The 27,846-nt window shown below is 46.2% G+C and overlaps 1 protein-coding gene across 2 annotated transcripts in view; it reads left to right on the top strand.

Annotated features, from left to right (window-relative positions):
* The first annotated feature begins 9,321 nt into the window (after positions 1 to 9,321).
* CCDC146 (coiled-coil domain containing 146) overlaps positions 9,322 to 27,846 on the top strand; it is a 165,973-nt gene continuing 147,448 nt past the window's right edge. Inside the window, exons 1-2 of one of the 2 annotated variants that reach the window (XM_068276212.1) lie at positions 9,322 to 9,488; positions 23,774 to 23,944. In XM_068276212.1, coding sequence (XP_068132313.1) covers positions 23,777 to 23,944 — 168 coding nt within the window. In that variant the 5' untranslated portion in view covers positions 9,322 to 9,488; positions 23,774 to 23,776. Of the gene's footprint in view, positions 9,489 to 23,770; positions 23,945 to 27,846 lie in introns of both variants that reach the window. The other variant, XM_068276213.1, reaches the window with a different exon arrangement.

The raw sequence follows: 27,846 nt of genomic DNA, 5'->3' as shown, positions 1-27,846 counted from the left end.
ATTGTATAATTGATATTCTGTGTATGACTCTGCCTATCCTCTGACCTTGCTCTTGCTTATCGATTCTGTACTCCTGCCCATCTCACTCTGTTGCTGAATTCTGCCTGATATCTCACTACTCTCTTGCCTGTGGATTTTGTACCGTACCTGCCCGCCTGTTGCTGATCCTAGCCTGTCTGACCTTTCTACTCACCAGTGAGCCCTGTCACTGGTGAGGTGCTCTTTCTTAGTACCCACCAGCTCCTCTGGTGAGGTTTAGCAAAACTATTCAGTTACTGTTGCACTAAGCACTATACACCTTGCTAGCTATACTTGCATTAATGGTGATTCTGCAGATCACCACATAATCAGGTATAGCATCTGTATTATCTGTGATTCTGCAGATCACACATAATCAGACGTATGTGTTGCTCCACCAATCGTTACAGAACAGCAGACCACAATATTATGGAGACACTGTGCAATCGGGGTGAACTTTTGACCACGACCGCTAACGATCTCATCAAGACGGTTAACATACAGCAGTCTCAGATTGACCAGCTGGCTGAGACAGTTAACCGTCTTAAGGGTCCTAATGCCTCCCCTCCAGTCATTGAGCCCAGGATGCCCCCTCCCGAAAGATTCTCGGGGCATCGCTCTGATTTTCGAAATTTCAAGCACCGGTGCTTATCATATTTTGAGTTACGGCCAGTATCTTCAGGTACAGAGAGTCCAAGGGTTACAATTATAAAGACCTTATTAACTGGGGATTCCCAATCTTGGGCCTACAGTCTCCCCGAGGGTAGTGAGGCTTTAGCGTCTGTTCAGGATTTTTTCAACGCGATGGCAGGTATATATGACGATCCCGATTTGGTTAAGACATCAGAGAGGAAACTTAAGACCCTCAGACAGGGGCATAGCTCTGTAGAAACTTACGCTGCTGAATTTAGAAGGTGGGCGGTGTCAGCCAGATGGGGGCAGTATGCTCTTCTAGATTGTTTTTTGACGGGTTTGTCTGATGCTGTAGCCGATTTAATGTTGGGTCACCCTGAGCCTAAGTCCTTGGATGAGGCCATATCCTTGGCAATCAAGATTGATCGGCGAGTTCGCTATCAAAAGCAGACTCGGGGTAAAGTCCCAGGGAGGATTGCTCCTGGTACTTTCTCGCCTCCTGTTCCTTCCCCTCCACCTCTGGATGAGCCAATGCAGATTGGACAGGCCAAACTCACTGAGGTCGAAAAGAACAGGAGACGTGCTGAGAGACTCTGTCTTTATTGTGCAGAGAAAGGGCATATAGTGTCAAATTGTCTCAGAAAGGCAGAAAAACTCTATCGCCTAGGTGTAGCCGGAGGTACTACCCTAGGCGATCCAGTCTTACCTCTAAAAAGCAATCGTTTACTTTTCCCATGTTCTATTGCCTGGGAGGGTCGAGTTCATTCCACCCAGGCCTTTATAGACTCGGGTTCTGCAGTTAATGTAATGGCCTATGATTTTGCCGTTAAATTTGGTTTTCCTCTCCTTTCTGTGGGACACCAGGTGGTGGTTACCGCAATGGACGATTCACCATTGCAGGGGAAACAACCACTCACTCAGACTCCTGTGTTAGTATGTTAGTTAGGAGTGTTAGCATAAAGAACAAATACAGTTCCTGGTTTTTAAAATGGCCACCTCCACTGTAATTCTGGGTATGCCGTGGCTGCTGTTGCGAATACTTATGTGCTAGCGCTCAGACCTTAGATAGTATCCGGTGTGCTTTGATCTGGGAGGAAACCAGGGATTTCACACAAGACTAGGATTATTGTATTATTGTATAATTGATATTCTGTGTATGACTCTGCCTATCCTCTGACCCTGCTCTTGCTTATCGATTCTGTACTCCTGCTCATCTGACTCAGACTGAGATATCTCACTACTCTCTTGCCTGTCGATTTTGTACTGTACCTGCCCGCCTGTTGCTGATCCTAGTCTGTCTGACCTTTCTACTCACCAGTGAGCCCTGTCACTGGTGAGGTGCTCTTTCTTAGTACCCACCAGCTCCTCTGGTGAGGTTTAGCAAAACTATTCAGTTACTGGGTACCAATAGTGCCCACCAGCTCCTCTGGTGAGGTCTAGCAAAACTATTCAGTTACTGTTGCACTAAGCACTATACACCTTGCTAGCTATACTTGCATTAATGGTGATTCTGCAGATCACCACATAATCAGGTATAGCCTCTGTATTATCGGTGATTCTGCAGATCACACATAATCAGACGTCTGTGTTGCTACACCAATCGTTACATAATCATAGTATGCCACAGTACAGTCATGGTCCCACCCCAAGCCACACCCATCATGCAGCCACACCTTGAAGACAAGTATCTTGTCCATGATATCATAAAGGCCAGGGTAAGGAAGAAGAGTGGGGTTGGAAAGTGGCACATGACTGGGAAGAGTAGTTGCATTAGGGGTTAGAACCGAGAGGAAAATATAAAACAAACTTATCTAGTGTGTCCAGGTCCTTCGCTTCCATCATGCTACTACTCTTATCTGCTCTCCAACGCCCTTCATTTATCTTGACTCTGGGGGTCCAGGCTTCTCTTCTTACAGCTGCTGCTTCATCCTAATGGCCACAGACCTCCAAGCACCTCCTTTTATAACCTAGCAGCTTGTGACATCGAGATGTGTCTGTACGATGGTTGTGGCTTGAAACGGGACGGGCCCATCACTTCATGGTGGCATAATGAAATGACTGGGAGTAATAAGTAGAAAGGGAGAGAAGTGGTGAAGTGGAACAATGGTCTGATACACCCACACATGTCCCCATTTACAGAAACAGTGCCTTTCCTCCCTCTGTTTTCTGTATTGGCCAATAACACAGAAAACTTACCCCAACCACATGATTGTATTCTCTGAACTCCATCTTTTCCACCTTTGTGCATCTCAGGCTGAAGTACATATGTCATGTGACATGAAGAAGGGTTGGCATTACTGACCTGTTACTGAAAATACAGATCCTTTGAATGCATTGCATTCTGGGACAGAAAAAACATTTATAGATAATAAGAAATAAAAGTCTTTAGTGATGCTAATTTTATGTTAACTTTATGCACATTTTGCAGCTTAGAAATGGATCAATTAAAATAATCAGTTGCATAAATTAACATGAAATGAACATCAAATCAAAATTATTAGCATCTCATTGACCCTCTCTGGACTAGTTTCTAGCCTCCCCCAGTCAGCACCCGCAACCCAACCTGTGCACCTCAGTCTGGCCCATTCAGCCTCATCCCCTAACCCAGTCAATGCTAAACAGCTTAGCCCCCAACCCACCCCTTCAGGTGACAGCACTCCTGTCTTGATACTCTTCAGCCCAGTCAACATTCATTTTTACTGCATAGCATATCCTGGCTTTCTTCCACCCCATCTTTCAATAATTGAGTAGGTGAATGATGTATTTTTACTAGGGTGAGTTTGTTATGGGTGCTGTCTTTTTACTGGGGTCTGGAACAGCCAAGATGCAGGTTGCAGCCACCAAACAGGTCAGCGTGCTCGTTGGTCCAAATCCCTGAGCCTTTGGGGATTGTGACGAACAGGAAACCCAGAAGATGACCCAGCACCGTCTTGATGATGTATTATAAGCTCTTTATTGAAATATCATGAGATAAAGGCAGGATACAGCATAAAAAGAGGCTAGTGCATCCAAAAGCAGAGGCAGTGCAGGCTTGAACAAGGGAAGGCGTCCTCCCGAAATGTTGCTTTTGAGTGCACTAGCCTTTTTTTATGCTGTATCCTGCCTTTATCTCATGATGTTTCAAGAGCTTATAATACATCATCAAGTAGGGTGCTGGGTCATCTTCTGGCTTTCCCCTTTTTACTGGAGTCTGTCACGGGGGCTTCCACTACGACATGTTGCATACTGTAATTATGTTATTAGGGAGAAATGCCTGCTTATTTTGTTATTTAAGAACATGCTGCCTAGTTATTAGTTGGGTGATGTGCTGATGTCCAATTGCTTTTAGAGGGCTTGTCTGTGGTGACCTATTTGTCACCTTATGGCTGATCTATTGCCACAATTCTTACCGGCCACGACAAACTTGAAGCTGGACGTACCAACTCCAAAATTTGTCTTTGTCACCCCTATGGTTCAATTCAGTGCTTTCGCTTGGCACTAATTTAAGTAGCCAATGATTGGGGAGTCAGTCACTTGCTAACAGCAGGATCATGCACAAGACAGTCTTTGTGGATGCCTAGCACCTAGTTGGTGTAAACAGGACCAGCTGCCACCTCCTCTGATGCCTCTCTCTAACATTACCAAATAGGCCAAGTGGGAATCTGGGGAGCCAAAGTCTAAACTGTGTGCACATGCTAGATGGTTCTGTCTCTGCCAAGAATGTAACATATGTTACATACCTAGGGCCTGGAGAGAATATAGGGGCCTGGTTGTTGATGTAAGCCCCCACCAAATCTAACTAAATAAGCCAGGTCACCATCAGTGGAGGGCAAAAAGTGTTATTTTGCCTAGGGCCCCATTTCATAGCAATCTTTCTCTGCTGACTTATGGTTTATCTGTGGGGGGGGGGGGGGGGGGGACTAGGTTTGCCTTGTGGATGATCCAGCTCTGTATGCCATACAGCACATGCTGCCACTATGCACCTCAAATAAAAACAGCACCCACACTACAAGTTCTGACATCATGTCCCCACAGAACAGTTTAAGGTATCATGTCCTTCACATTGCAGAATCAGATTATCAAGAATGCTTCTTCACAAACATTATGTGATATGTAAATATGTTACCACCTGTTAGGATAGGACAGGAGTTGGTACATCATGACATTAAAGGACTGACCTAGTATCATGGTACAATAAATTAGCGATTCATGGCCCATTCTGGAGATAAGCACAGTGTGTTGATAGTGTAAAGCTAAGTACACACGGACCAACCTGCAGCCTCATTATCATCTGACTTTAGTCTGTTGGACAATAATCAGGCATGTGCACACGTGCAAACAACTTGACGATGATGAGCAACTTATAGCTAGAGATATGGCGAACCTCCGATTTTCGGTTCGCGAACCCTGTTCGCCAACCTTCACGGAAAGTTCGGTTCGCCGAAAAGTTCGCGAACCGCAATAGACTTCAATGGGGATGCGAACTTTGAAAAATAGAAAAAATTATGCTGGCCACAAAAGTGATGGAAAAGATGTTTCAAGGGGTCTAACACCTGGAGGGGGGCATGGCGGAGTGGGATACATGCCCAAAGTCCCGGGGAAAAATCTGGATTTGATGCAAAGCAGCGTTTTAAGGGCAGAAATCACATTGAATGCTAAATTGCAGGCCTAAAGTGCTTTCAAACATCTTGCATGGGTATACATCAATCAGGGAGTGTAATTAGAGTTCTGCTTCACACTGACACACCAAACTCACTGTGTAACGCACCGCAAACAGCTGTTTGCGTAGTGACCGCCGTGCTGGACTGGTGCGCACCGTGGCCAGAGTGTAGGCTGTGGCGGTTTTCAAGCCCATATGGTCGCCGGGCTGTGGTAGCTTAATGATAGAACAACAGTGACTGTCCAGCTGATCAAATTTGGTCTGTCCACAATGAAGCAACGACCTTATTATCTTCTTGTATGTAGGTAGGCATAGGTAGGTGTCCCAGTAGTTAGGATTGTTGTGTAAACCCAGCGTTTGGAGCAGCACCTGGGTCGCTCCTGTTTCTTCTGTTTCTTCTCTCCATTTTGCACAGATTGTTGGCGCCACCCAGCGTTTGGAGCAGCACCTAGGACGCTCCTGTTTCTTCTCTCCATTTTGTCCCAGTAGTTAGCTAGGCATAGGTAGGAGTCCCAGTATAGGTAGGTAGGCATAGGTAGGAGTCCCAGTATAGGTAGGTAGGCATAGGTAGGAGTCCCAGTATAGGTAGGTAGGCATAGGTAGGTGTTCCAGTAGTTAGCTAGGCATAGGTAGGAGACCCAGTATAGGTAGGTAGGCATAGGTAGGTGTCCCAGTAGTTAGCTAGGCATAGGTAGGAGACCCAGTATAGGTAGGTAGGCATAGGTAGGTGTCCCAGTAGTTAGCTAGGCATAGGTAGGAGACCCAGTATAGGTAGGTAGGCATAGGTAGGTGTCCCAGTAGTTAGCTAGGCATAGGTAGGAGACTCAGTATAGGTAGGTAGGCATAGGTAGGTGTCCCAGTAGTTAGCTAGGCATAGGTAGGAGACCCAGTGTAGGTAGGCATAGGTAGGAGGTGTCCCAGTAGTTAGCCAGGCATAGGTAGGTGTCCCAGTAGTTAGCTAGGCATAGGTAGGTGTCCCAGTAGTTAGCTAGGCATAGGTAGGAGTCCCAGTATAGGTAGGTAGGCATAGGTAGAGGTCCCAGTATAGGTAGGTAGGCATAGGTAGGTCCCTTGGTATAGGTAGGTAGGTGTCCCCGTATAGGTAAGTAGGTGCCCCAGTAGTTAGGTAGGCATAGGTAGGTGTCCCAGTATAGATAGTTAGGCAGGGCCTGGCTGGCACAGTAATAACAATTACCAAGGTCCAGCTGCAACAGATAGGGCTGTATAATGTCAGTGAGCAACACACAAAAAAAAACACATCAGGAAAACATTAGAGCTCTCAAAAGAGCTGTTGAGGGGTGCTATTTTAGCAATAACAATCAGCCAAGAGCAAGCCAAGAGCCTAACTAATCTTCCCCTAGGAGAACAAGTCTGCAGCAGCTGTCCCTAGTCTGTCTCTAGCAGGCACATGAGTGAGTGTAATGGCCGGCAAACCTGCCTTATATAAGGGGGGGGGGGGGCTCCAGGGCTTAGCGTAGCCTGAATGGCTACAATGTGCCTGCTGACTGTGATGCAGAGGGTCAAAGTTGACCCTCATAGTGCATTATGGGGCGAATCAAACTTCCGCAAAAGTTCGCTTGGTCCAGGCGAACGTGAACGCCCAAAGTTCGCCTGGAACCGTTCGCCGGCGAACCGTTCGTTACATCTCTACTTATAACAGGTGGTTTGCCCAATCCAACTATTGGATCTACTGTATGTTGGTCTGATATCATGCAGTTGGTGCTTGTGTACAGGTTGTTTGAGCTTATGGCGCATAATGGAATGGCTTCTGGCAGGTGAGGTAAGTTATTTTTTAATGTTCAATGTGCCGGATTTTTATGACCACCGGGGGAACCTGTGTTCACACTAGATGCTGGGCCGAGATGGCCACAAATACGGCTTAAAATATTGCAAGGAAATGAACAGCGCTACTTAAAAACAGACAAGTGCCTACCTGCAAAAGAGTGCAAGCCCCACTCGTGGGATATAATACACACCGAGCATACACACGACCTGTCTACCACCGGAGGACGCTGGCCCCCCGCAACAGCCCGCATGCAACCCATCAAGCACTCGTCCCTCCCACTGCGAAGAAGTCAATCCTCCATGGGAGGGGCCTAACACTAACCAAATCCTAACCTATGTATATGCATAGCCTGGGTGCGCCACCAAATAAAATTGAAAATTGCGCAAAAGGTGGGGCTCAGCGCACCTCTGATTGGAGGCCATTTGGAGGCGGCCTGGTGTTGCGCTGATCCACCTTTTGCGCAATTTTCAATTTTTAATTTTATTTGGTGGCGCACCCAGGCTATGCATATACATAGGTTAGGATTTGGTTAGTGTTAGGCCCCTCCCATGGAGGATTGACTTCTTCGCAGTGGGAGGGACGAGTGCTTGATGGGTTGCATGCGGGCTGTTGCGGGGGGCCAGCATCCTCCAGTGGTAGACAGGTCGTGTGTATGCTCGGTGTGTATTATATCCCACGAGTGGGGCTTGCACTCTTTTGCAGGTAGGCACTTGTCTGTTTTTAAGTAGCGCTGTTCATTTCCTTGCTATGTACTAATTTAATTCGTTTTTGGTCAGCTGCTCCCACTTAACAGCCATGCTTTTGGTGTATATGCAGAGCTTCTGTTTGGGTTCAAGGTGCGTTTGTAGTTCCTGGGGGGGCTCAGCGCACCTCTGATTGGAGGCCATTCGGAGGTGGCCTGGTGTTGCGCTGATCCACCTTTTGCGCAATTTTCACGGCTTAAAATATACCATAGAGGAAAAAATCTACAAGATTTGGATACCTGTCTCTTCTTTACATCATCAGACATTTGGAGATTTGTGAGCACACTTGTCTGCTTGTGTGTTTTTTGCACAGGAAAACGGAGAACCCATACAGATACACGGTGTGGAGAAAACACATGCAGAAAACCGCATTGGGCTGGTTCACATTTGAGCGCTTTGCTGATCACCGGCGATCCGCAAAGCTGCTAATGTCTCCCCATGGAATCATTCTCACTGCAGTGTTTGCGATTTGTATAAATCGCAAATGTGCTGCATGCGGTGCTTTGGGTGCAACTGCATTGGGATTCTCGTTCTGTTGAACGGGAATCAAATGCAAATCATAGCAAAATTATGGCGTAAAATTGCGATTGCAATTTGCGTGTGAACCGGCCCACAGAGAAAACTAACAGAGGAGTGTGCTCCCAGCCTCTTATTACATTCACACTCCCCACCTCTGATGGAGCAGAACTGGCTGTGCAGACTCCTCCAGCATCACCACACTACACAGCACTTGGGAAGGGGTGAAGAGGCTGGGGGGCTGGTTGTTGTACACAAAACCCTGCTGCACACTGAATAGGGACTGTCACCAAATCTTTGTCTAAAAAACTTTGTATGATTCCCTATCAGTGCCTGAGCAGATGCAGTCATTAGAACAATAGTGCAGAGATCAGAAAGCTTTTTCTCTTAGCACCCTGGCCCCATTCACACTTACGAGTGCAAAACGTAAGCGATTACTGCTAGTGTTTTGTTGCGCTGATTTTTACAAGATAAACGCAAGAAAAATCACTGTAAATATTCATGATTTTTGAGCGATCACGCTAAAATCACTAAAAAATGCTGCATGTAACACGTGCAGCACGCGAATCACTGGCAATTACAGCAGTGCGATCAATGCCATATACTTTAATTTGCACTAGCTCTTTAAAAAGCGCTAGCGATGGCTGGCGATTCAGCGATAAATGCCCGCTAATCGTCTAAATAAGTGTGAATGGGCCCTTAGTTGTCAGTCTCTCAGGACAGGGAAAATAAACTTTTTTTTTCCTGAACTGATTGAAAATTTCGAGCACCTCTCTAGACAGTTCTGCGGTGGAGGCAACCACATGTAGTGTAGATATTTTTTAAGTTAGCAAATAAACTTCTTGCTTTTACTGATGGCTATCAACTGGTACAATCCTCTACTGCTACTAAAGTGTCTGTGATTTGAAACGCCTCTGCCCTCCTCTCTTGTGCTGCTTATTGGTCAGACTGGGGAAGCCGTGACATCCAGCAGAGGGCAGGCTCGGATTCCTCTCTGTTGCCATGGAGTTGGACGCTCTGCAAGAAGGACTCCCCGAAACGTGAGAATGCAGCTGTAGTGGCTACACGAGACCCCAGTGTGAAGGGCGGACACCTGAGCTCACCCCTCCTGATAGCTGATCTTCACACCTCAGTGCGCTGCACGGACCTCAAGGTGAGAAACTCGCCACCCCTGTTGTTGTCGAATCAAAGTCTTTTCACTCTCTGTGATCTGATTTGTTTATTCTGGCAACAATGAAATAGCATGGCTGCCGGTTATGATGATGCAGTTTCGTGTTTATTTTTTGAAACCTTTATAAAAACCTTAATAAAAAATAAAAACAACGGCACACACACGACTACTTGTAAAGCTATCTATAAGCAAATGATGTATATACAGATCTGTGTACTTCCCAACAAGGCTTTCCAAATGCCAAAATACGCTTTTAATACTTTTTCCATAGGGATATCCTACTGTATCCTCAGGATATGTAACTTTGTACACTGATCAACTACAACATGAAAGCGTACCTGAAATATGTTTTATTTTAAAAGTTTCACTTGTTCTGCTTCTGCCAGCCCCCTGCAGCCTCCCTGTGCCCCGCCGTCTCTGAACGATCCTCCGGTCTGGCATCTGCATACGACTTTCAGTTTCACCGACTTGCAAGTCGAAGGCCACTGCTCCTGTGCGTCCCTGCCCGCGCGTGTCCTCATTCGCGCCCTGCGCACAGGGCCGGGCAGAGGCAGAGGCGAGAGAGGCTCCAGCCTCAGGGCGCAATGTAGGAGGGGGCACACAACTCACTCAGCAATCATTCCCTTAGTGAATTTCAAGCAGAGAGAAATAAGAAAAGAGGATACATGGCAGTGACTGAAAGACAGATAACTAGAGAATAAGGTGTTGGTGGGGTTGGGGGGCCCTGGGGCCCCTCTTTGTCTAATAGCAATCAGTGTGTGAAGGCTGGAGTGGGAGGGATGAGGGCACAGTTTGGAGGCTCAGCCTTGGGTGCTGGAGGACCTTGTCCCGGTTCTGCCTGCACAGGTGCAGTACGAGAACCTCGTGCTGCACAGAACGCTCCCAGCGAAAGGAAGGAGGACGCATACAGCCAGGGCTGCGAAGGCACAGTGGACAGTGACTTGCAATACCGAAACATACTGGGGGACCAGAGGATCGGTCAGAAATGGCGTGGACACAGGGAGGCTGCAGGGGGCTGGCAGAAGCCTCAGGTAAGTGAAAAGTATTTAAAAAAAAACATATTTCAGGTTTCCTTTAAAACCAGAGAAAGGTGAAGTGAATAACGGTGATTGTTTTGTTAGAAGGGCACCTGTCAGGGGTGGGAAATGTATCAAAGGCATATCTAGGGAAAACAGCACCTATGGCTAAAGGCTTGTACACATGGACCAACCAACTGCCTGATTATCTTCTGACTTTAGTCTGTTGGACGATGATCAGGCATGTGTACTAGACGAGCGACTGATAACAGGCGCTGTGCCGGATCAAACTTACAGATCTACTCACACGACTGCTTGGCTGATATCGTGCAGTTGGTCGATTGTGTACCAGTCGTTTGAACAACTTGTACTTGTTTTGAATGCAGCCGTATCATGCAGTCCGTAATTCCATTTGCGTGCGCAGAATGTAAATGAGTTGGTTGTTTAGTTGTGTGAACATACAGGTCTTGCAGTTGGTCAGGTCATGCAGTTGGTCATGTGCTTGTTGGTCGCGTGTATGCTGCTTAAAGGGGTTCTTTCGCGAAAAAAGTAGGCAGTTAAAAAATGTGACAGATGACAGGTTTTGGGCCAGTCCATCTTTTTAACGGGGATTCTCAGGGCTTTCTTTGTTTTCAACAGCATTTCTTGAACAACAGTTTAACTGCCAAAATAGCAAGATACCAGCCGGCCTCCCTAATCACTTGCACACTATTATGTCAGTTAAATTTTGCAACTGTTGTTTAGGAAATGCTGTTGAAAACAAAGAAAGCCCTGAGAATCCCCCTTAAAAAGATGGACTGGCCCAAAACCTGTCATCTGTCACATTTTTTAAGTGCCTACTTTTTTCGCGAAAGAACTCCTTTTAAGACTGAAATCCACCTAGGGTAGAGAAAGAGGGGGAGGGGTCACAATCCAAAAAAATTAAAGGAGAACTGTAGAGAGAGGTGTATGGAGGCTGCCATATTTATTTCCATTTAAAGGGAAGGTTCAGGGTGGCTGTTAAAAAAATAAAAATGCCCATCCACTTACCTGGGGCTTCCTCCAGCCCGTGGCAGCCAGGACGTGCCCTCGGCGCCGCTCCGCAGGCTCCCGGTCCCCTCCGGTGGCCGACCCGACCTGGCCAGGCCGGCTGCCAGGTCGGGCTCTTCTGCGTTTCAAAATGCGCCTCACGGGGGCGCGCTGACGTCATCGGACGTCCTCCGGGCTGTACTGCGCAGGCGCAGAACTACTGCGCCTGCGCAGTACAGCCCAGAGGACGCCTGATGACGTCAGCGCGCCCCCGTGAGGCGCATTTTGAAACGCGGAAGAGCCCGACCTGGCAGCCGGCCTGGCCAGGTCGGGTCGGCCACCGGAGGGGACCGGGAGCCTGCGGAGCGGCGCCGAGGGCACGTCCTGGCTGCCACGGGCTGGAGGAAGCCCCAGGTAAGTGGATGGGCATTTTTATTTTTTTAACAGCCACCCTGAACCTTCCCTTTAAATGGAAATAAATATGGCAGCCTCCATACACCTCTCTCTACAGTTCTCCTTTAAGGTGCTCATACATGAGGCGACAATGGGTAGGTTCAACCAAGAGACAAATCTATCTCTCATCATAGAGAGATCTGTCAGCTGCCCATACACCCCAGGCTGATTCTAGATCGATTTCAGCATGGAGTCTCTCGGGGAATCAGCTTCATCCGCTGCCTCGCCGCTGTTCCCCTAGTGTTTATATGTACATGTGTGCATGTGTTATACATGACCTATCCTGTGACATGGGGCCTGTTTGTCTTCCGAATCCGCCACTCTTCTATTAGTCCTATACACGCGTTGCTATGCGCCGGCAGCGTGTATAGGGCTAATGGAAAAGCGGTGAATTCAGAAGATGGACGGGCACCGCAACACAGGACAGGTAGTGTATAAATGCACACATGTACATGCACATTTACACACTGGGGAAACAGCGCCGGGGGTTTCGTCACTCATCCCAATATCGCTCACCATAACCTCCACGCACCTGATTGAGCAAGTCGACCCTACATCTTGCAGCATGTCCAACCGATACATTCGACCAATTTCGGCCTGAAATTGGCCACATCGTTGAGCGGGCATGCACTTGGCAGCACGAATATTCATCCGATTTGAATATAATGATAGAATCGGATGGTCGATTGGCCACCAAGTCACCTGATGTATGGCCACCTTGAGGGCTGGAACCCACAGGAGCGCTTTTGGCAGCGTTTTGGCAGCACTGCGATATGCTAGCAGTTTGCCAAAACGCTGGGCTAATGTTAATGGATGGGGCAACTTCCACAGGAGCGTTTGCGTTTCTCAGAAACGCAAACGCAGGACATGCAGCATTTTGGGAGCGTTAGCGCTTCAATGTAAAGTATTGAACCGCTAGCGGAAACTCTCAGCAAAACCTAAACTGAGCGGTTTTGCTAGCGTTTTGCGGTTCAGCACACTGTAACAAAATGAAAAATAATTCACAGGACCAATCAGGATAAAAACGCAAAACGCAAAACGCTAGGCACCCGCTGGGGAAAAAAATACAATGTTGCAAAACACGACCAAAAACGCGCATGAATCCGCTTGCAAACCGCTCAGACAAAACGCTAGCGGTTGCGTTTTGCGTTTGCGGTTTTCAGTGGGTTCCAGGCCTAAAGGTGTAGTCTCAGTTGAATTGGTTGTGTCCAAGTTGATGTGTAAGAATGAAGTATGGCAATAGGTCAGCCGGTACATATTTCCTAAATAACAGTTGGGCAGTTTGTCCCCCCAAATAATATAACCAGGGAGAAGAATGCCCCCCAGATTAACACTAGAATCGAGATGTAGCACATCTGGGATGCTATGGAGCAGTGCCCCTAGTTCAAGGCACCCATGTCCCATGCCATACCTGCACCCCTGTAGATACGCCTCTGGAAATAGCCAGTGCACACCAAAAACCTCTAGCGTAATTGCAAACCCACAGCGCTTTTTGAAGTGATTTTTCAGAGCGATTCTAGGCATGTGCCTAGCGATTTTCTAATCATGCCTAGCGATTTTTGGAGCGTTTTGGCGTAGCATTTTTTATTTTACGTTACAGTAGAACTGGAACTGAACTGAACTGTTCTAGCGCTTTTCAGAGCGATTTTCCACTTTCCTATACTTAACATTGAGGCTGAAATGCTGCAGGACCCGCATTTGCGTTTGGGAGAAAATCACATCACTCTGATGTGATCCATCCCATTCAAATACATTAGCCAAGCACTTTTCAAAGCACATGCGTTTTTAAAGTGCTCAGAAGCGCTCTTGGTGTGCACCAGCCCACCAGTGAACAGTATGAAGGTCTTCCTCATACAGATAGCTGCAGCTGCTCCGGTACCCCCACTGGACTTTTGGAAGTGCTCAGTAGGGGAGTTGGGATGTGGTCTTCTCATGGGCCCATTTGCAATTAACTTTTTCTCCTGTGTTTTCTCCTAGGGGATATTTTCAAACTTGTCAATTAAATGCCTTTTAAACCACCAGCAAGCAAGAAGATGCTCAAAATAGTTTTCATAGCACTTTTTTTAAATACTTTTTAGAACTTTTTCAATTGCAAAGTGCTGAAAAGTTATTTTAAATAAAATATGAAAAATAATCTCCTAGGAGAAAACTCAGGAGAAAAAGTTAATTGCATATTGGCCATGGAGTCAAATCCACACTCAGACACGATATGAGTATTTACTGCATTCTACTATGTCACTACAGTGTCTCTTTACTTTTTTCTCTCCGGCCTGCAATTTTTAATGTATTGGTAGTAGAAGTGAAAAGCAGAGAATGTAAGCACACCTTGATAAGCAAACGTTCCTGTTTTATTGAACCAGCAGCAAACTGCAAATACTGACAACTGTTTTGTCCTTATGCAGAGTCTCCTTCCTCCGGATATGCAGAAATACAGCAATTAGTCTTAAAGAACAACTGAAATGAGAAGAATGTGAAGGCTGCCATATATATTTCCTTTTAAATAATACCAGTTTTCTGGCAGCCCTGCTGATCTATTTAGCTGCAGTAGTGTTTGAATAACACCAGAAAAAAAGGATGCAGTTAATCTTGCCAGATTGGACAATAATGTCAGAAACACCTGATATGCTTGTTCAGGGTATATGGCTGAATGTATTAGAGGCAGAGGATCAGCAGGACAGCCAGGCAATTGGTATTGCTTAAAGTGAACCTCCAGACTAAAAATGTATTCAGCAGCACTGAAAAGTAGTGTTGTCCGGATCATGAACGATTCGGATCTTTGATCCGAATCTCTTTTGTGAGTCGAATCATCCGAATCATCAAAATTAGTGATTCGGATTGCAAAGGGGGCGGGGCCAGGAGCGGCACACCCCCCCCCCCCCCCCCCCCCTCTCAGCGGGCAGCGGGGTCCTGGAAGCAGAGCAGAGATGGATCGCTCTGTTGGAGGTGAGCCAGCCTTGCAGGGACAGGTAGATGAGAGAGAGGGGACATCGGTGCCACTGCCAGATATGTGTAGAGCACACATACTGGCTATAATGTGCTGCTCATTATAGGCTGTCTGTTCCGTAGTTGTGCACAGTGAACAATTGGAAACTTTTGGCACAGCTCAGTAACTTTGTAGACAGCGTGCTGGGCTAGGACAGGGCAGGCACTGTGATTGAATATGATCCTCCTGCACTGCTCTAAACAGCTGCACTTCACTTCTGGGAATGCTTTGGGGAATGCTTTATTTCACTGTGCGACGTTTGCATTCAAAGTATACAGAGGTGAACTATATGTAAATCATATGATTGCAGCATGTGGGTATTGTGTGCAAACAAACATTTCTGCTCTCTGCTCGTCCCTCCTCCCTTCTCTGTCCACTCCCTGCCCTCTGTCCATCTTCTCCCCTTCTCTGTGTGTCCACCCCCCTCCCCTTCTCTGTCCACCGCAGGGAAAGTCCTGTCCTGCTAGTCATTACACCCCCGAATGCTTCCCTAGTAAAGTGATCCGAGATTCGAATCAAAGATCCGGATCTTTTCAATGATCTGATTCGAATCATCCGAATCATTGAAAAGATTCGAACCTCCCATCTCTACTGAAAAGGTGTGGGGCTTGATTCACAAAGCGGTGCTAACCTACTTAGCACGTCTAAAGTCTTTAGACGCGCTAACCAGGGTGCTAAGTAGGTTAGCACCGGATTTCTCAATCAGATCGCGCGCTAACTTTGCGCGCGTAAAGTTTTACGCGCGCAAAGTTTTACGCGCGCTAAGTCCCATAGGCTTTAATGGGCACTTCGCACGGTGCGCCCTGCGCTCTGTGCAGTACGCGCGTAAAGTTTTATGCGCATAAAGTTTTGCGCGCGTAAAGTTTTATGCGCGAAAAGCTTGTTTAGACGTGCTAAGGGGGTTTTCACAGGCGTGCTAACAGTTAGCACCGCTTTGTGAATCAAGCCCATGGTGTTTCTTTAACAGTTTCACAACATCAGAACTTTGTTTTTCTTAACCAAGCCTCATTTTTAGCTGCACAGAAGCTAAGCTATGCCCCATCAAAGAAAACTGCCCGGGCATTTTTCCCCTGATGCTGTGCAAACCATGATGGGATTTCTGATGTTGTTGTTCTCGTTCTGCTGTTTTGGCACAAATTTGTTTTTTCTCATTTTGAATTTGTGATTTGAAGCCTAGCACGCGAAACTGGCAGGGGTGATCAGGACACAGGACAGTTGGAACTGTGTCTCGTGCTTCCTGTCACCTCCTTTCAACCAAAAAGATGGCTGCCCCATGAAATCACAAACATTTGCCTGTTCTTTTAAAACAGGGTGGGTAAGAAATTATATTACCTATCTATTTTAATTAACATAACTAATGTAACATAATGACAGTATGTTTGTTTAGGCTGAAGTTCCTCTTTAGAAGGAAATAAATATGTCAGCCTCCATATCTCTCTCACTTCAGTTGTCCTTTAACTGCTTGCCGACCACGTCACGCCGATGGGCGTGGCCATGGCAGCAGCCCAAGGACCGCCTAACGCAGATCGGCGTAAAGTCCTGGGGCAGCAGTTTGCAGGAGATCGCACGCAGGCTGTGCGCGCATCTCCTGCTCGGGGGGCGGAGCGAAAACTGCCGTCGATACTGTTAGTACAGCGCTGTGATCAGCAGCAGCGCTGTACTGGGGACAGCCATGTGACACGGCTGTCCCCCTGGGGGACAAGAGAGCGATCGGCTCTCATAGGTAGAAGCCTATGACAGCCAATCGCCTTGATTCGCCGGCTGGGGGGAGGGAGGGATTGTTAAAGAGAAATAAACAAAAAAATAGTAAAATATATATATATAAAAAAATAAATATTTATAAAAAAAATAAACACTGGAGGGGGGATCAGACCCCACCAACAGACAGCTCTGTTGGTGGGGAGAAAAGGGGGGAGGGGAATCACTTGTGTGCTGTGTTGTGCAGCCCTGCAGCTTGGCCTTAAAGCTGCAGTGGCAAATTTTGCAAAAAAAAAAAAAAAAAGGCCTGGTCGTTTGGGGGGCTTAAGTCCAGGGTCCTCAAGTGGTTAACATATGTCAAAGTGGATATACTGTATATATATATCCAACACCTCAGTTGTGAAGATTAATGACAATCCACTCCCACTGCAAATCGCTGGTTCCTGCCAAAATAAAAATATAAACAACGATCACATCTGTCACAAAAGAAGTGATCCCAGTGTGAAAATATGCATAAGATAAACACTAATGCACTGTACCTTTATTCACAGTAAAGCACCATTGTAAATCACTAAATGTGTTGGCTGCACAATGTAATGTAAGCTAGTGCGCTGCATCTCCCCACTGATGCACAGCACATTGCCATGGCAACTAGCTGCTTTTCTGGTCCTGGCGGAGATTGTACAAGTGACTAATCCCAGTTGACAGTCGTGACCATGGGTGTAGACACACATCGCATGCCATTGAGTGGGCATGGCTAGCATCTAGAATAGCGGATAGATGTTATGGCAATGCTCAGTGCAATGATTATTTTGGCAGGAACCAGTGATTTGCAGGGGGAGTGGCTTGTCATTAATCTTCACAGCTGGGTTGTTGGATATATATATATATATATATATATATATATATATATAACGGAAAATTGAATACTCACCTAACGGTAATTTTCCTTTCCTGATGCATCCATGTCAGCACAACGGGTATTGGCTCCGCCCAATGACCCCACAGGACACATGTGTATAAAGTTTTGCCCCACCCTTCCATACATGTCTCGTAACTAGTGCCTCACCGAACAGTGGGCGGGTCCCTTGTGCTGACATGGATGCTTCAGGAAAAGAAAATTACCGTTAGGTGAGTATTCAATTTTCCGTTTTCCTAATGCCTTCATGTCAGCACAACGGGATGTAACTAGACAGAAAGGACTACGGGAGGGAACTGGAGCAGGTGCAAACAAAATTTGTTTATTCACATTATAAGAGAAAAAGATTTGTAATTATACAGTGGGTGTAATATTGGAGTAGGACGATAGAACAGCTCTCCCAAACTCCACGGTCGTAGTGCTGGCCGTGTCGACTTGATAATGCCTTATGAAGGTGTTTATCGTGCTCCAATTGGCCGCTTGACATATTTTGGTAGCAGAGATATTGGAGTGAGCTGCCCAGGATGCGGACAATCCCCTGGTCGAGTGTGCCCTTATCTCACTCGGAGGCTCTTTCCCAGCTGCCCTATAAGCTCCCTGGATTGTTCGAACCAGCCATGAGGCTATAGTTCTCGATGAAGCTGCCTCCCCTTTGCGATAACCTGCCGGCACGATGAATAATCTATCCGTTTTCCTGATATCCTTTGTTGCTTCCAGGTAGGACTTCAATGACCTTGCCACATCCAACGAGGAGGACACCTGAGAATCCCCTTGCACGAAGCAAGGTAGCGACCATTCTTGATTAATATGAAGGGTGGACGGTACCTTAGGTAGGAATCCATTCACTGGCCGAATCTCAACTCTGTCCGGATAAAAAGACAGATAGGGTTCGAGATGACTAAGGGCCTGAAGTTCTGATGATCGTCTTGCTGAAGTAATTGCTACCAGAAAGACGGATTTTAGCGTCTTGAACCAGAGTGAGCAGTCTTCTAGAGGTTCGAATGGAGATTTGGTTAAGTAGTTTAGAACCAAAGGTAAGTCCCATTTCGGAAAGATCGCTCTGGAGGGAGGTTTGACTCTCATAACACCTGCCACAAACTGCTTCACTAAGGGCTCCAAAGCCCATCGGTGACCCGTCAAGGCCGAGACAGCTGAGATCTGTACCTTCACCGAGTGATAAGCCAATCCCTTATCAAGACCAGTTTGAAGAAAGGCTAATACCTGCTGAATTGGTGGGTGTAGAAAATCGAATCCTGTTTTAGCCTCAAATTGCGTAAACACCTTCCAGATTCTATAGTACGTTGAGTTTGTTGTGTGTTTTCTAGCTTTGAGAAGAGTATCGATTACTGCCTCCGAACAGCCTAAAGTTCTTAGTTTCCGCCTCTCAATTTCCAGGCCTTCAATTTCAGGCGAGAGGGATTCGGGTGCAGTATCGGTCCCTGGGATAGGAGAGTCCTGGACACCGGTATCTGAATCGGAGGAGCTACTGCCATCCGAGATATCATAGGGAACCAGGGTCTCTTTGGCCACCATGGCAGTACCGCCAGTAGAATCACGGGCTCCAACTGTAATCTTTGTAGAAGTCTCATGATTAAGGGAACCGGAGGGAAGACATAGGCAACTTGGAATGTCCATGCCGCAGTTAGTGCATCGTATGCTTCTGCATCTCTCTCTCGGCCCCGGCTCATGAATCTTTGGCACTTCGTGTTGGCCCTGGTTGCCATGAGATCTAGTTCTGGTTCTTGCCAATGGGTGCAGATCATCCTGAAGACTGAGTCCTCCAGCTCCCACTCGTTGTTCGAGATGGTTGTTCTGCTCAGGTAATCTGGAACTATGTTTGAGGACCCCGGAATGTATGTTGCTGTGAGCGATTTCAGTTCCCTTATTGCTAGCGAAAATATCTGGGAGGTCTCCTCCATAAGAGACTGGCTTCGGGAGCCCCCCTGATTTCTTATGTAAGCCACCGCCGTCCGATTGTCCATCTGGAGTAGTATATCTTTCCCCCGAGTCTGGGTTTGAAAGTGCCGAAGGGCACATAGGGCTGCCCTCAGTTCCAGCTTGTTGGCTGGCCAATATCTCAGGGATGATGGCCATTTCCCTTGTATTACCCTTGACTCGCAGACAGCTCCCCAGCCTCTCGTGCTGGCATCCGTGCTTATTATCATTGGAACCCCTGGTTTTAGTGGTAACTTCCTCCTCAGGTTCTCCATTTTCAACCACCAAGGAAGGTCCTTCTTCATACAGGCCGTGATCAGTATTGTTTGGCGTAAGCTGACTCCATCCCATTGTGCTAGAAACCCTGATTGTAGACTTCTTAAGTGCCAATGGGCCCATGGGATCAATGGAATTGTGGAGGACATTGTCCCCAATACTCTGAGGCATGACCTTGCTGTCGCTACTGTTGAAAGGAGTAACTGTAAAACTCTCTGCACTATTACTGGGATCTTTCCTTCCGGTAAGCTCACTGTATTTTCCGTAGTATGAAATCTGGCTCCAAGGTAGACCAGTTCCTGAGAAGGTTCGAGGTGGCTTTTGGTATAGCTGACTCCATCCCATTGTGCTAGAAACCCTGATTGTAGACTTCTTAAGTGCCAATGGGCCCATGGGATCAATGGAATTGTGGAGGACATTGTCCCCAATACTCTGAGGCATGACCTTGCTGTCGCTACTGTTGAAAGGAGTAACTGTAAAACTCTCTGCACTATTACTGGGATCTTTCCTTCCGGTAAGCTCACTGTATTTTCCGTAGTATGAAATCTGGCTCCAAGGTAGACCAGTTCCTGAGAAGGTTCGAGGTGGCTTTTGGTATAATTCACTAGCCATCCGAATTGCTTGAGAATGTCCAGCAGTATGTCTCTGTGCGTCGTCCCCTTGTCCACTGACTCTGACAACAGAAGTATGTCGTCCAGGTAATGGAAAACACGGATGTTCTGTAACCTGACGATCGCTATTACTTCCAGAAGGAGTTTCGAGAATGTTCTGGGTGCCGTGCAGATGCCAAAGGGCAGGCATACAAACTGAAAATTTAGATTCCCCACTGCGAATCTTAAATATTTTTGGAGGTTTTCCTGGATGGGGACGTGGAGGTAGGCGTCCTCCAAATCCACTGACAGCATATAGTCCATAGGTTGAACCACTGAAATGATCGTGTTTAGTGACTCCATCTTGAACCGATCCAGATGGATATAGGTGTTCAATTCCTTTAGGTCCAAAACTGGCCTGAGATCTCCCGATTTTTTTCTGTACGAAAAAGAGTCTTGAGTAAAATCCCTTGTGTCTGTTTGCTGGAGGAACTAAGACAATTGCTTGCTTGATTAGGAGTTCTCGTAGATATTTCTCCAATATGTTTATCTTTTCTTGGCAAGAGGGTAGCCTTGTAGTTTTGAAACGATCTATGGGAGGTTGCTTCTTGAATGTCCAGAAGTGGCCTGTCGTAACGGTACGAACTACCCAAGGTGATTTTATCTGCTTCCTCCACACCTGACTGAACTGTTTCAGTCTGGCACCGACAGGACCACTCTGGACAAGGAAATTGTCAAAAGGACTTCTTAGGCGTTGGCCCTGGGTGGGGGCCCTTCTGTTTGGCAAGTCTTCCTATCGATGCTTGTGTGGCTTGCCAGTTGTTTCTATTGACTCTTCCAGGTCTGTAGGATCTTGCGTTTCTGTACCTTGAGGTTTGGTACTGCTGTTGTGAGGTGTTACCTCTCTTTTTTGGCCGTCTATCCTGGGGTAACAGGCCCGACTTCCCGCCAGTAACTCTGGAAATAGCAGAGTCTAATTTCTCGCCAAATAGTGCCTTACCGTCGAACGGAATCTTGCACCATGACTGGCGGGAAGTCGGGTCCGCCGACCAAGACTTGAGCCATAACGCCCTTTTCGCTGTGACTGAGTACAGCATAGACCTTGCTGTCCCTCTTACAATGTCTATAGCAGCTTCTCCTACAAATTCTCCCGAGATTTTGAGGTCTTCTAATTTCCGAATGATAATTTCTTTATCCACATCTTCCATAATTGCTTGCTCAATGTCAGCCGTCCAGGCCTGAATAGCTTTGCCCACCGCTGTGAGTGCTATGGCGGGTTTGCATGCTCCTCCACAAGTCGTATAGATCTTTTTTAGGTCTAAGTCTTGTTTCCGGTCTAGAGAATCAATAAAGGAAATCGAGTCCTCGATAGGTAGTGTGACATGCTTAGCGAGTCGGGCTACTGCCGCATCAACCACAGGTGCAGTGTCTAGGGTCTTAGTTCTTTTTTCCGGGAGCGGATACAGTTTTGTAAGTCTATTTGCTAACGGAACTTTCTTCTCCAACTTTTGCCATTCCTCTTGTATTATGGCATCTATCTCGTCCATGACCGGAAAGGCTAGCCTGGTCTTGTCTAGGTGTTTGTAGTAACTTTTCTTAGGTTTTTTCTTCTCCTCAGACTCTTCTTCTGAGTCCTCCCAGTCAAGTGCTTCGCGGACCGCTTTCACAAACGGATCCACTAGCGCAAAGTCAAATCCAATATCGATATCACTTTCGACTGATCTGGCGGCTGAAGTAGAAGGCTGATCACTTGTCGCCATTGGTTGCGCTGGGAGACTGGCTATGTAACTCTTCATAGAGTCTTGTACTGCCTTTTGAATGGCCTCTGTTATATCAATAGGCTCAGCTGGTGGTTCTTTATTTAAATCTCGAAAGCAAGAGGCGCAGACTAGCTTCCCCGGTACTACTTTCTTTCCACAAGCCCAACAGGGCTTTTCTCTGTATCTGTAAGGAGGAGACTTGGATCTGGACCTTGATCTTCTCTTAGATCTGCTGCGAGATCGCCTCTTATAGTAGTCCCTTGAAGGGGAGTGTGAATACCTCCGTGGTCTGTTTCCAGGGCTGTAAGAACAGAGAGCAATTATGAGTTTCCATAATTCATAAAAGCTAATTCAATATCACAATTATCTGTGACCCCCTTACCAAGAGAAAGAGCGCTGATCTATAAAGGGCACATGGGCATCCATATTGGCAGCAGAAATGATGCTGCAAGAAAGAAAAGAAAGACACCTGACAATAGTATCTAGGATATATTTCCCTATGGAGAGTGACCAAGCCAGCCCCCAGATTGGCTCTTACCTAATGCGAGTCTTAGAGATGATAAAAAAGTCGTCCGTCAGCCATACAATCAGTCTAGGACTGAGGACGCTGAGTAGTAGGGTTTTAAATATCCCAGAAGTCGCCCGGCCCGCCCCCTACCTGACGCACAGCCGCTCCACCAATGGGAATGCCGGCAAGTGAGCTCCTCACTTCCGCTTCCGCCCTGTGGAACGCGGCTGCACGCCGCTTGGAGCGCACGCCAGGCCGACCACAGGAAATAGAACAAACCAGCCTCGCGCACGAGCTCCGTCTCAAGGGAGCCGCTGACCAATCGCAAAGGGGGACACAGAATCCGGAGAAACGGGAAAAAAAGAAAAGAAAAAAAAAAAAAAAAAAAGGGAGGAAAGATGCCCAAGCCGAGAACACTCATTTAGAGTGAGTATATATAATTTAAGGTCTGCGAATGGTTATGAGCCGCCATTGGTGGCTACTACCCACAGCATCCATGGACCCCTAAGACCAGCAGAATGGGGTCCCCACGTAGAAGCCTGTTTAAGGCTTACGAGTGGCATCGCATCAGGGGAGGTACCTGTGCGGAATAGGCTACCTGATGCAGCCGGTAAGGGGGAAAATGATAAAAAGAAATACCTGCAGGAATCACCTGCGACGTCCTGTGAGGTGGGACAGGAAAAAAAGACATGTATGGAAGGGTGGGGCAAAACTTTATACACATGTGTCCTGTGGGGTCATTGGGCGGAGCCAATACCCGTTGTGCTGACATGGAGGCATTAGGAAATATATATATGTAGGGGTTTGCACTTTGACATGTGCTATGACTATTGCTGTATTTCTGCATCTCCTGAGGAAGTGGATCCTGCATGTTCCTGAAACAATTGTCGGTATTGTTGACTTGCATGCAGATTTAGTGCACGATGTGTGTAGTTTGGAAATGGCCCAGTCAAAATCAGCAGGGAGTTTATTAGCAATTCCAAGCTACATACAGTTTGCATTAATTTTCCATGCCGGACGGAATTTTGAGCATCTCATTGACCATCTCAAGCTATAAAATAATTTGCTGGAACTGGATTAAAGTAAAACTCTCAGGTCATTTTCTCAAATTGCATTAGCAGTTCATGAACATGAGCAGTGGGGGAGAAGAAAGGTCTGAAGTGAGTGGCTCTTCCACAGAAGAAGAGGAAGATGTGGAAGAGAAGCCGTTAGTAGCTCTAGCTCCAATCTATACCCGGGAAGAGAGCCCTAAAGACGTGTCTGCAAGTCCAGCCTTCCAGTGCTTGGATGAGGTAAGAAACGCAATAAACTGATGAACATTACTTTTTTCTGAATACCCCAATTACTTTTTTCCCCCAATAATTTATATAGAGCAAAGTGTAATAGAGGATCAACACAGCAAGTATTAAAAAAAACATCTTTGCAGAACGCTCTCAGGCCACCTCTGCCACCCACAATTGCGCTTCTCACACTGAGGCCTGGTGCACACCAAAACCCGCTAGCAGATCCGCAAAATGCTAGCAGATTTTGAAACGCTTTTTCTTCTTTTTCTGTAGCGTTTCAGCTAGCGTTTCGCGGTTTTGGTGTAGTAGATTTCATATATTGTTACAGTAAAGCTGTTACTGAACAGCTTCTGTAACAAAAACGCTCTGAACAGGCGTTTTTCAGAGCGGTTTGCGTTTTTCCTATACTTAACATTGAGGCAGAAACGCATCCGTAATCCAAAAAATGCCTCACCCCGGGAGTATGCGTTTCTGCAAAATGCCTCCCGTTCTGGTGTGCACTATCCCATTGAGATACATTGACCAAGCGTATCCGCAGCCGCAAGCGGCTGCAGAAACGCTGAAAAAGCCGCTCGGTGTGCACCAGCCCTAAGGCCTTATTTACACTATATGCTGAGAAGCTGATGCATTTTAACATTCAGTAGCAGTGCGTTGTGAAAAATCTTTCAGTTTTTCGGCATACAGTGATAAAGGCCATGTGGGATTATGGACATTACTTTGCACATTAGTTGTCTTTTCAGTTATAACTGACAGCAACTGATTTAATGAAAAAGGACCCTAAGGTGGCCACAAACCATACAATTAAAAGATCCAATTTTTCACCAATTCTATAATTTCAATTGGTTGTCCTGAAAAATCAAAAGCTTTTCTTTGTTTTCGATAGATAAATCTGATCAATTTTCCCATTTTTTTCGATTTTTGGAGATTGGACATGTTGGAAATTTTAGACCAACTTTATGAAGAATTGTATGGTGTGTGATGGATTGTCAATTATTTGATGTACAGTTCCAATCAATTTTTTCTAAGCATTTAATTATTTTATTCATGATTGGGAAAAAATCGAACATAGGTGTGTGTGGTACATTGGTCAGATTTTTGAATTGTTACAATCAGAAAAATTGATTGCTATTCTTGAGTTGAACAGATATTTAAAAAATTGTATGGTGTGTGGTCACTTTTAGCCATCACCCACAGGTTCCATGCATAAGAAAACCTTTGGTTAGTATATACTGTATGATAGATATTACCTGGCACATCAGTTGTCTGCTCAGTTATAACTGACAGCAACTGATGTAGTTTAAAAAGGACCCTCAGGCTGCTTTTATACTTGCGCGTTGCAATGATGCAGCAAAAGGGTCATATGCATAGAACCACCCATTTAATGACTTACTCCCTGCTGGACAGGAAGTATGTCACCGGTATTACCGTCAGTCTGCACATGACTTCATCACTGCATAATCCATATGGACGGCATGGTATCATTTGGTAATTCACGGATTACTTTGCGGCAAGTAGGTGGCGATTTAACTACTTCCATTGCAGCGCATCACATCGCATTAAGGCCCGGTTCACATTAGCGTTCGCTATCCGGATTTTCCGGATCTGATCCGGACCGCATACTGTACAAACGGAACGTACGTTCCGTATAGCAATGTAAAGTCTATGCGGACGTTCACACGTGTCCGTTCCGTACGTACCGGAGCCGGATCGGATCCGGACTCCGGACTCTTTTCCAACATGCGCTATTTTTTGGGTCCGGATCCCCGGCCCACGCACCCGGACCGGAGCCGGACTTGAGCCTGACAGCACCATCAGGAACACAGAAACCAATGGGAAACGGAAGGCACAGAACACACTGCCTACAAAAACCTGACGTTCTACCCCACTTCCTATGAGTATCCAAGCGGCCATTTCGGATGGGGACACATGGGCCAAGCATGTCTGCAGTAGAGCAGCAGTGACAGACGTGCTGGAGCTGTTTGGCAGAATGTCGGAGGTGGAGGTGAGGCCTACAGCAGAGGAACCGGATTCTACAGGTGCACCAGGTGCACCTTCTGCTGACCCCAACATTTTTTTCTTAAAATTTCGCTATTTTTTGCCCACGGATCCGGATGGCAGCCTGATGCATGCCTGATGCAAACGGACCGGATCCGGATCGGAACCGTACGGTTCTGATCAGGATCAGGTCAGGATCCGATCAGGATCCGGTCCGTTTACTTGCCAAAACGCAAGTGTGAATGGGGCCTAAGTCTCCATAGACTTTCATTGACGCAGCGACCTCTTGTGGTAAAAAAGCTTCCCGCAACTCCATAGTGTAAAAGGGGCCCGACTGTTTCATTCTCGCTTTTATCAGCTTTTCACCTTCACTCTTGAATTAGTAGCGTATTTTGCTCGGTGAATCACAGTAGTCTATTTTGTGAGGTGAATCACAGTAGTGCAGTGTTTCTCAAACCTGTCCTCAAGACTCCCCAACAGTGTATGTTTTGCAGGCAACCTCCCCTATACACAGGTGGTGTAATTAGCTACATGGAATACACCAAGCTGAGACACTAATTACCCAAGGGAGGTTGCCTGGAAAACATGCACCATTTAGGGAGACACAAGGACAGGTTTGAGAAATACTGCAGTAGTGTACTTTGTGAGGTGAATTACAGTAATGTATTTTGTGTGGTGAATCACAGTTGTGTATTTTGTGAGGTGAATCACAGTTGTGTGTTTGTGAGGTGAATCACAGTTGTGTATTTGTGAGATGAATTACAGTAGTGTATTTTGTGAGGTGAATTACAGTATTGTACTTTGTGAGGTGAATTACAGTAGTGTATTTTGTGAGGTGAATCACAGTTGTGTGTTTGTGAGGTGAATCACAGTTGTGTATTTGTGAGGGTATGTATAGTAGTGTATTTGTGAGGGGAATTACAGCAGTGTATTGTGTGAACTGAATTACAGTAGTGTATTTTGTGAACTGAATTACAGTAGTGTATTTTGTGAGGTGAATCACAGTAGTGTATTTGTGAGGTGAATCACAGTAGTGTATTTTGTGAGGTGAATCACAGTAGTGTATTTTGTGAGGTGAATCACAGTAGTGTATTTGTGAGGAGAATCACAGTAGTGTATTTTGTGAGCTGAATCACAGTAGTGTATTTTGTGAGGTGAATTACAGTAGTGTACTTTGTGAGGTGTACTTTGGCAGGTGAAATCAATGCTTATAAAAATACAATTATAAACATTTTCAATGGGACTTGTAATGTATTTTTTCACCACATGATGGAGACGAGACTGAGGTACTAAAATGCCTTTATCCTGTCATCAGTTGCTGCTGCTGCGCAACTAAAAGAGCTTTCATATTTTGGGAAACCAACACAAAATCAGGTTTATTACAACAAAGTAGGTGCATGCTTCTTGATTTCTAGTTACATGCTGATGTTTTCTTGCTTATCAGATGTGGTTACTTGTAACTATGTTGTGTGTTTTTTTTTAAATAATACTTTAACCCAGGATAGAACTTCATCACAATCAGTAGCTGATACCCCCTTTCGCACAAGAAATCTTTACGAATAGATCATCAGGGATACCTGTATGGTTCATATTTTGGTAAAACCCCTCCCACAGCCATGGCCCTGATAGTTTGCTGTCTGTGGACTTTGTTGCATTGTGGGAAATAACGGTTGTTTCCAATTGCCAAGCAAGCCGAATCTCCCTCTGTGAAGAGCACTCTCGGTAAACAAACATTCTGCAGAAGTCACTTAGCAGGACCAAAGATGTCGTCACCTGTGATAAATTTCAGAATGTAAATCGGGTTTAGATGAGGAAAGATTATACTATGGCAAAATACTAACTATCCTACCTAATAAAAGGCAAGTGTCCCTGCGTCCTCTCCCTGTGTCAGTTAGGGATGGCCCTGCCTAGGAGAC

The sequence above is a fragment of the Hyperolius riggenbachi genome, chromosome 3 (genome assembly GCF_040937935.1).
Source record: "Hyperolius riggenbachi isolate aHypRig1 chromosome 3, aHypRig1.pri, whole genome shotgun sequence".
Classification (NCBI taxonomy): Eukaryota; Metazoa; Chordata; class Amphibia; order Anura; family Hyperoliidae; genus Hyperolius; species Hyperolius riggenbachi.
Note: the sequence above shows the minus strand (reverse complement) of the source record. Positions and strands in the feature narration are given on the sequence as shown.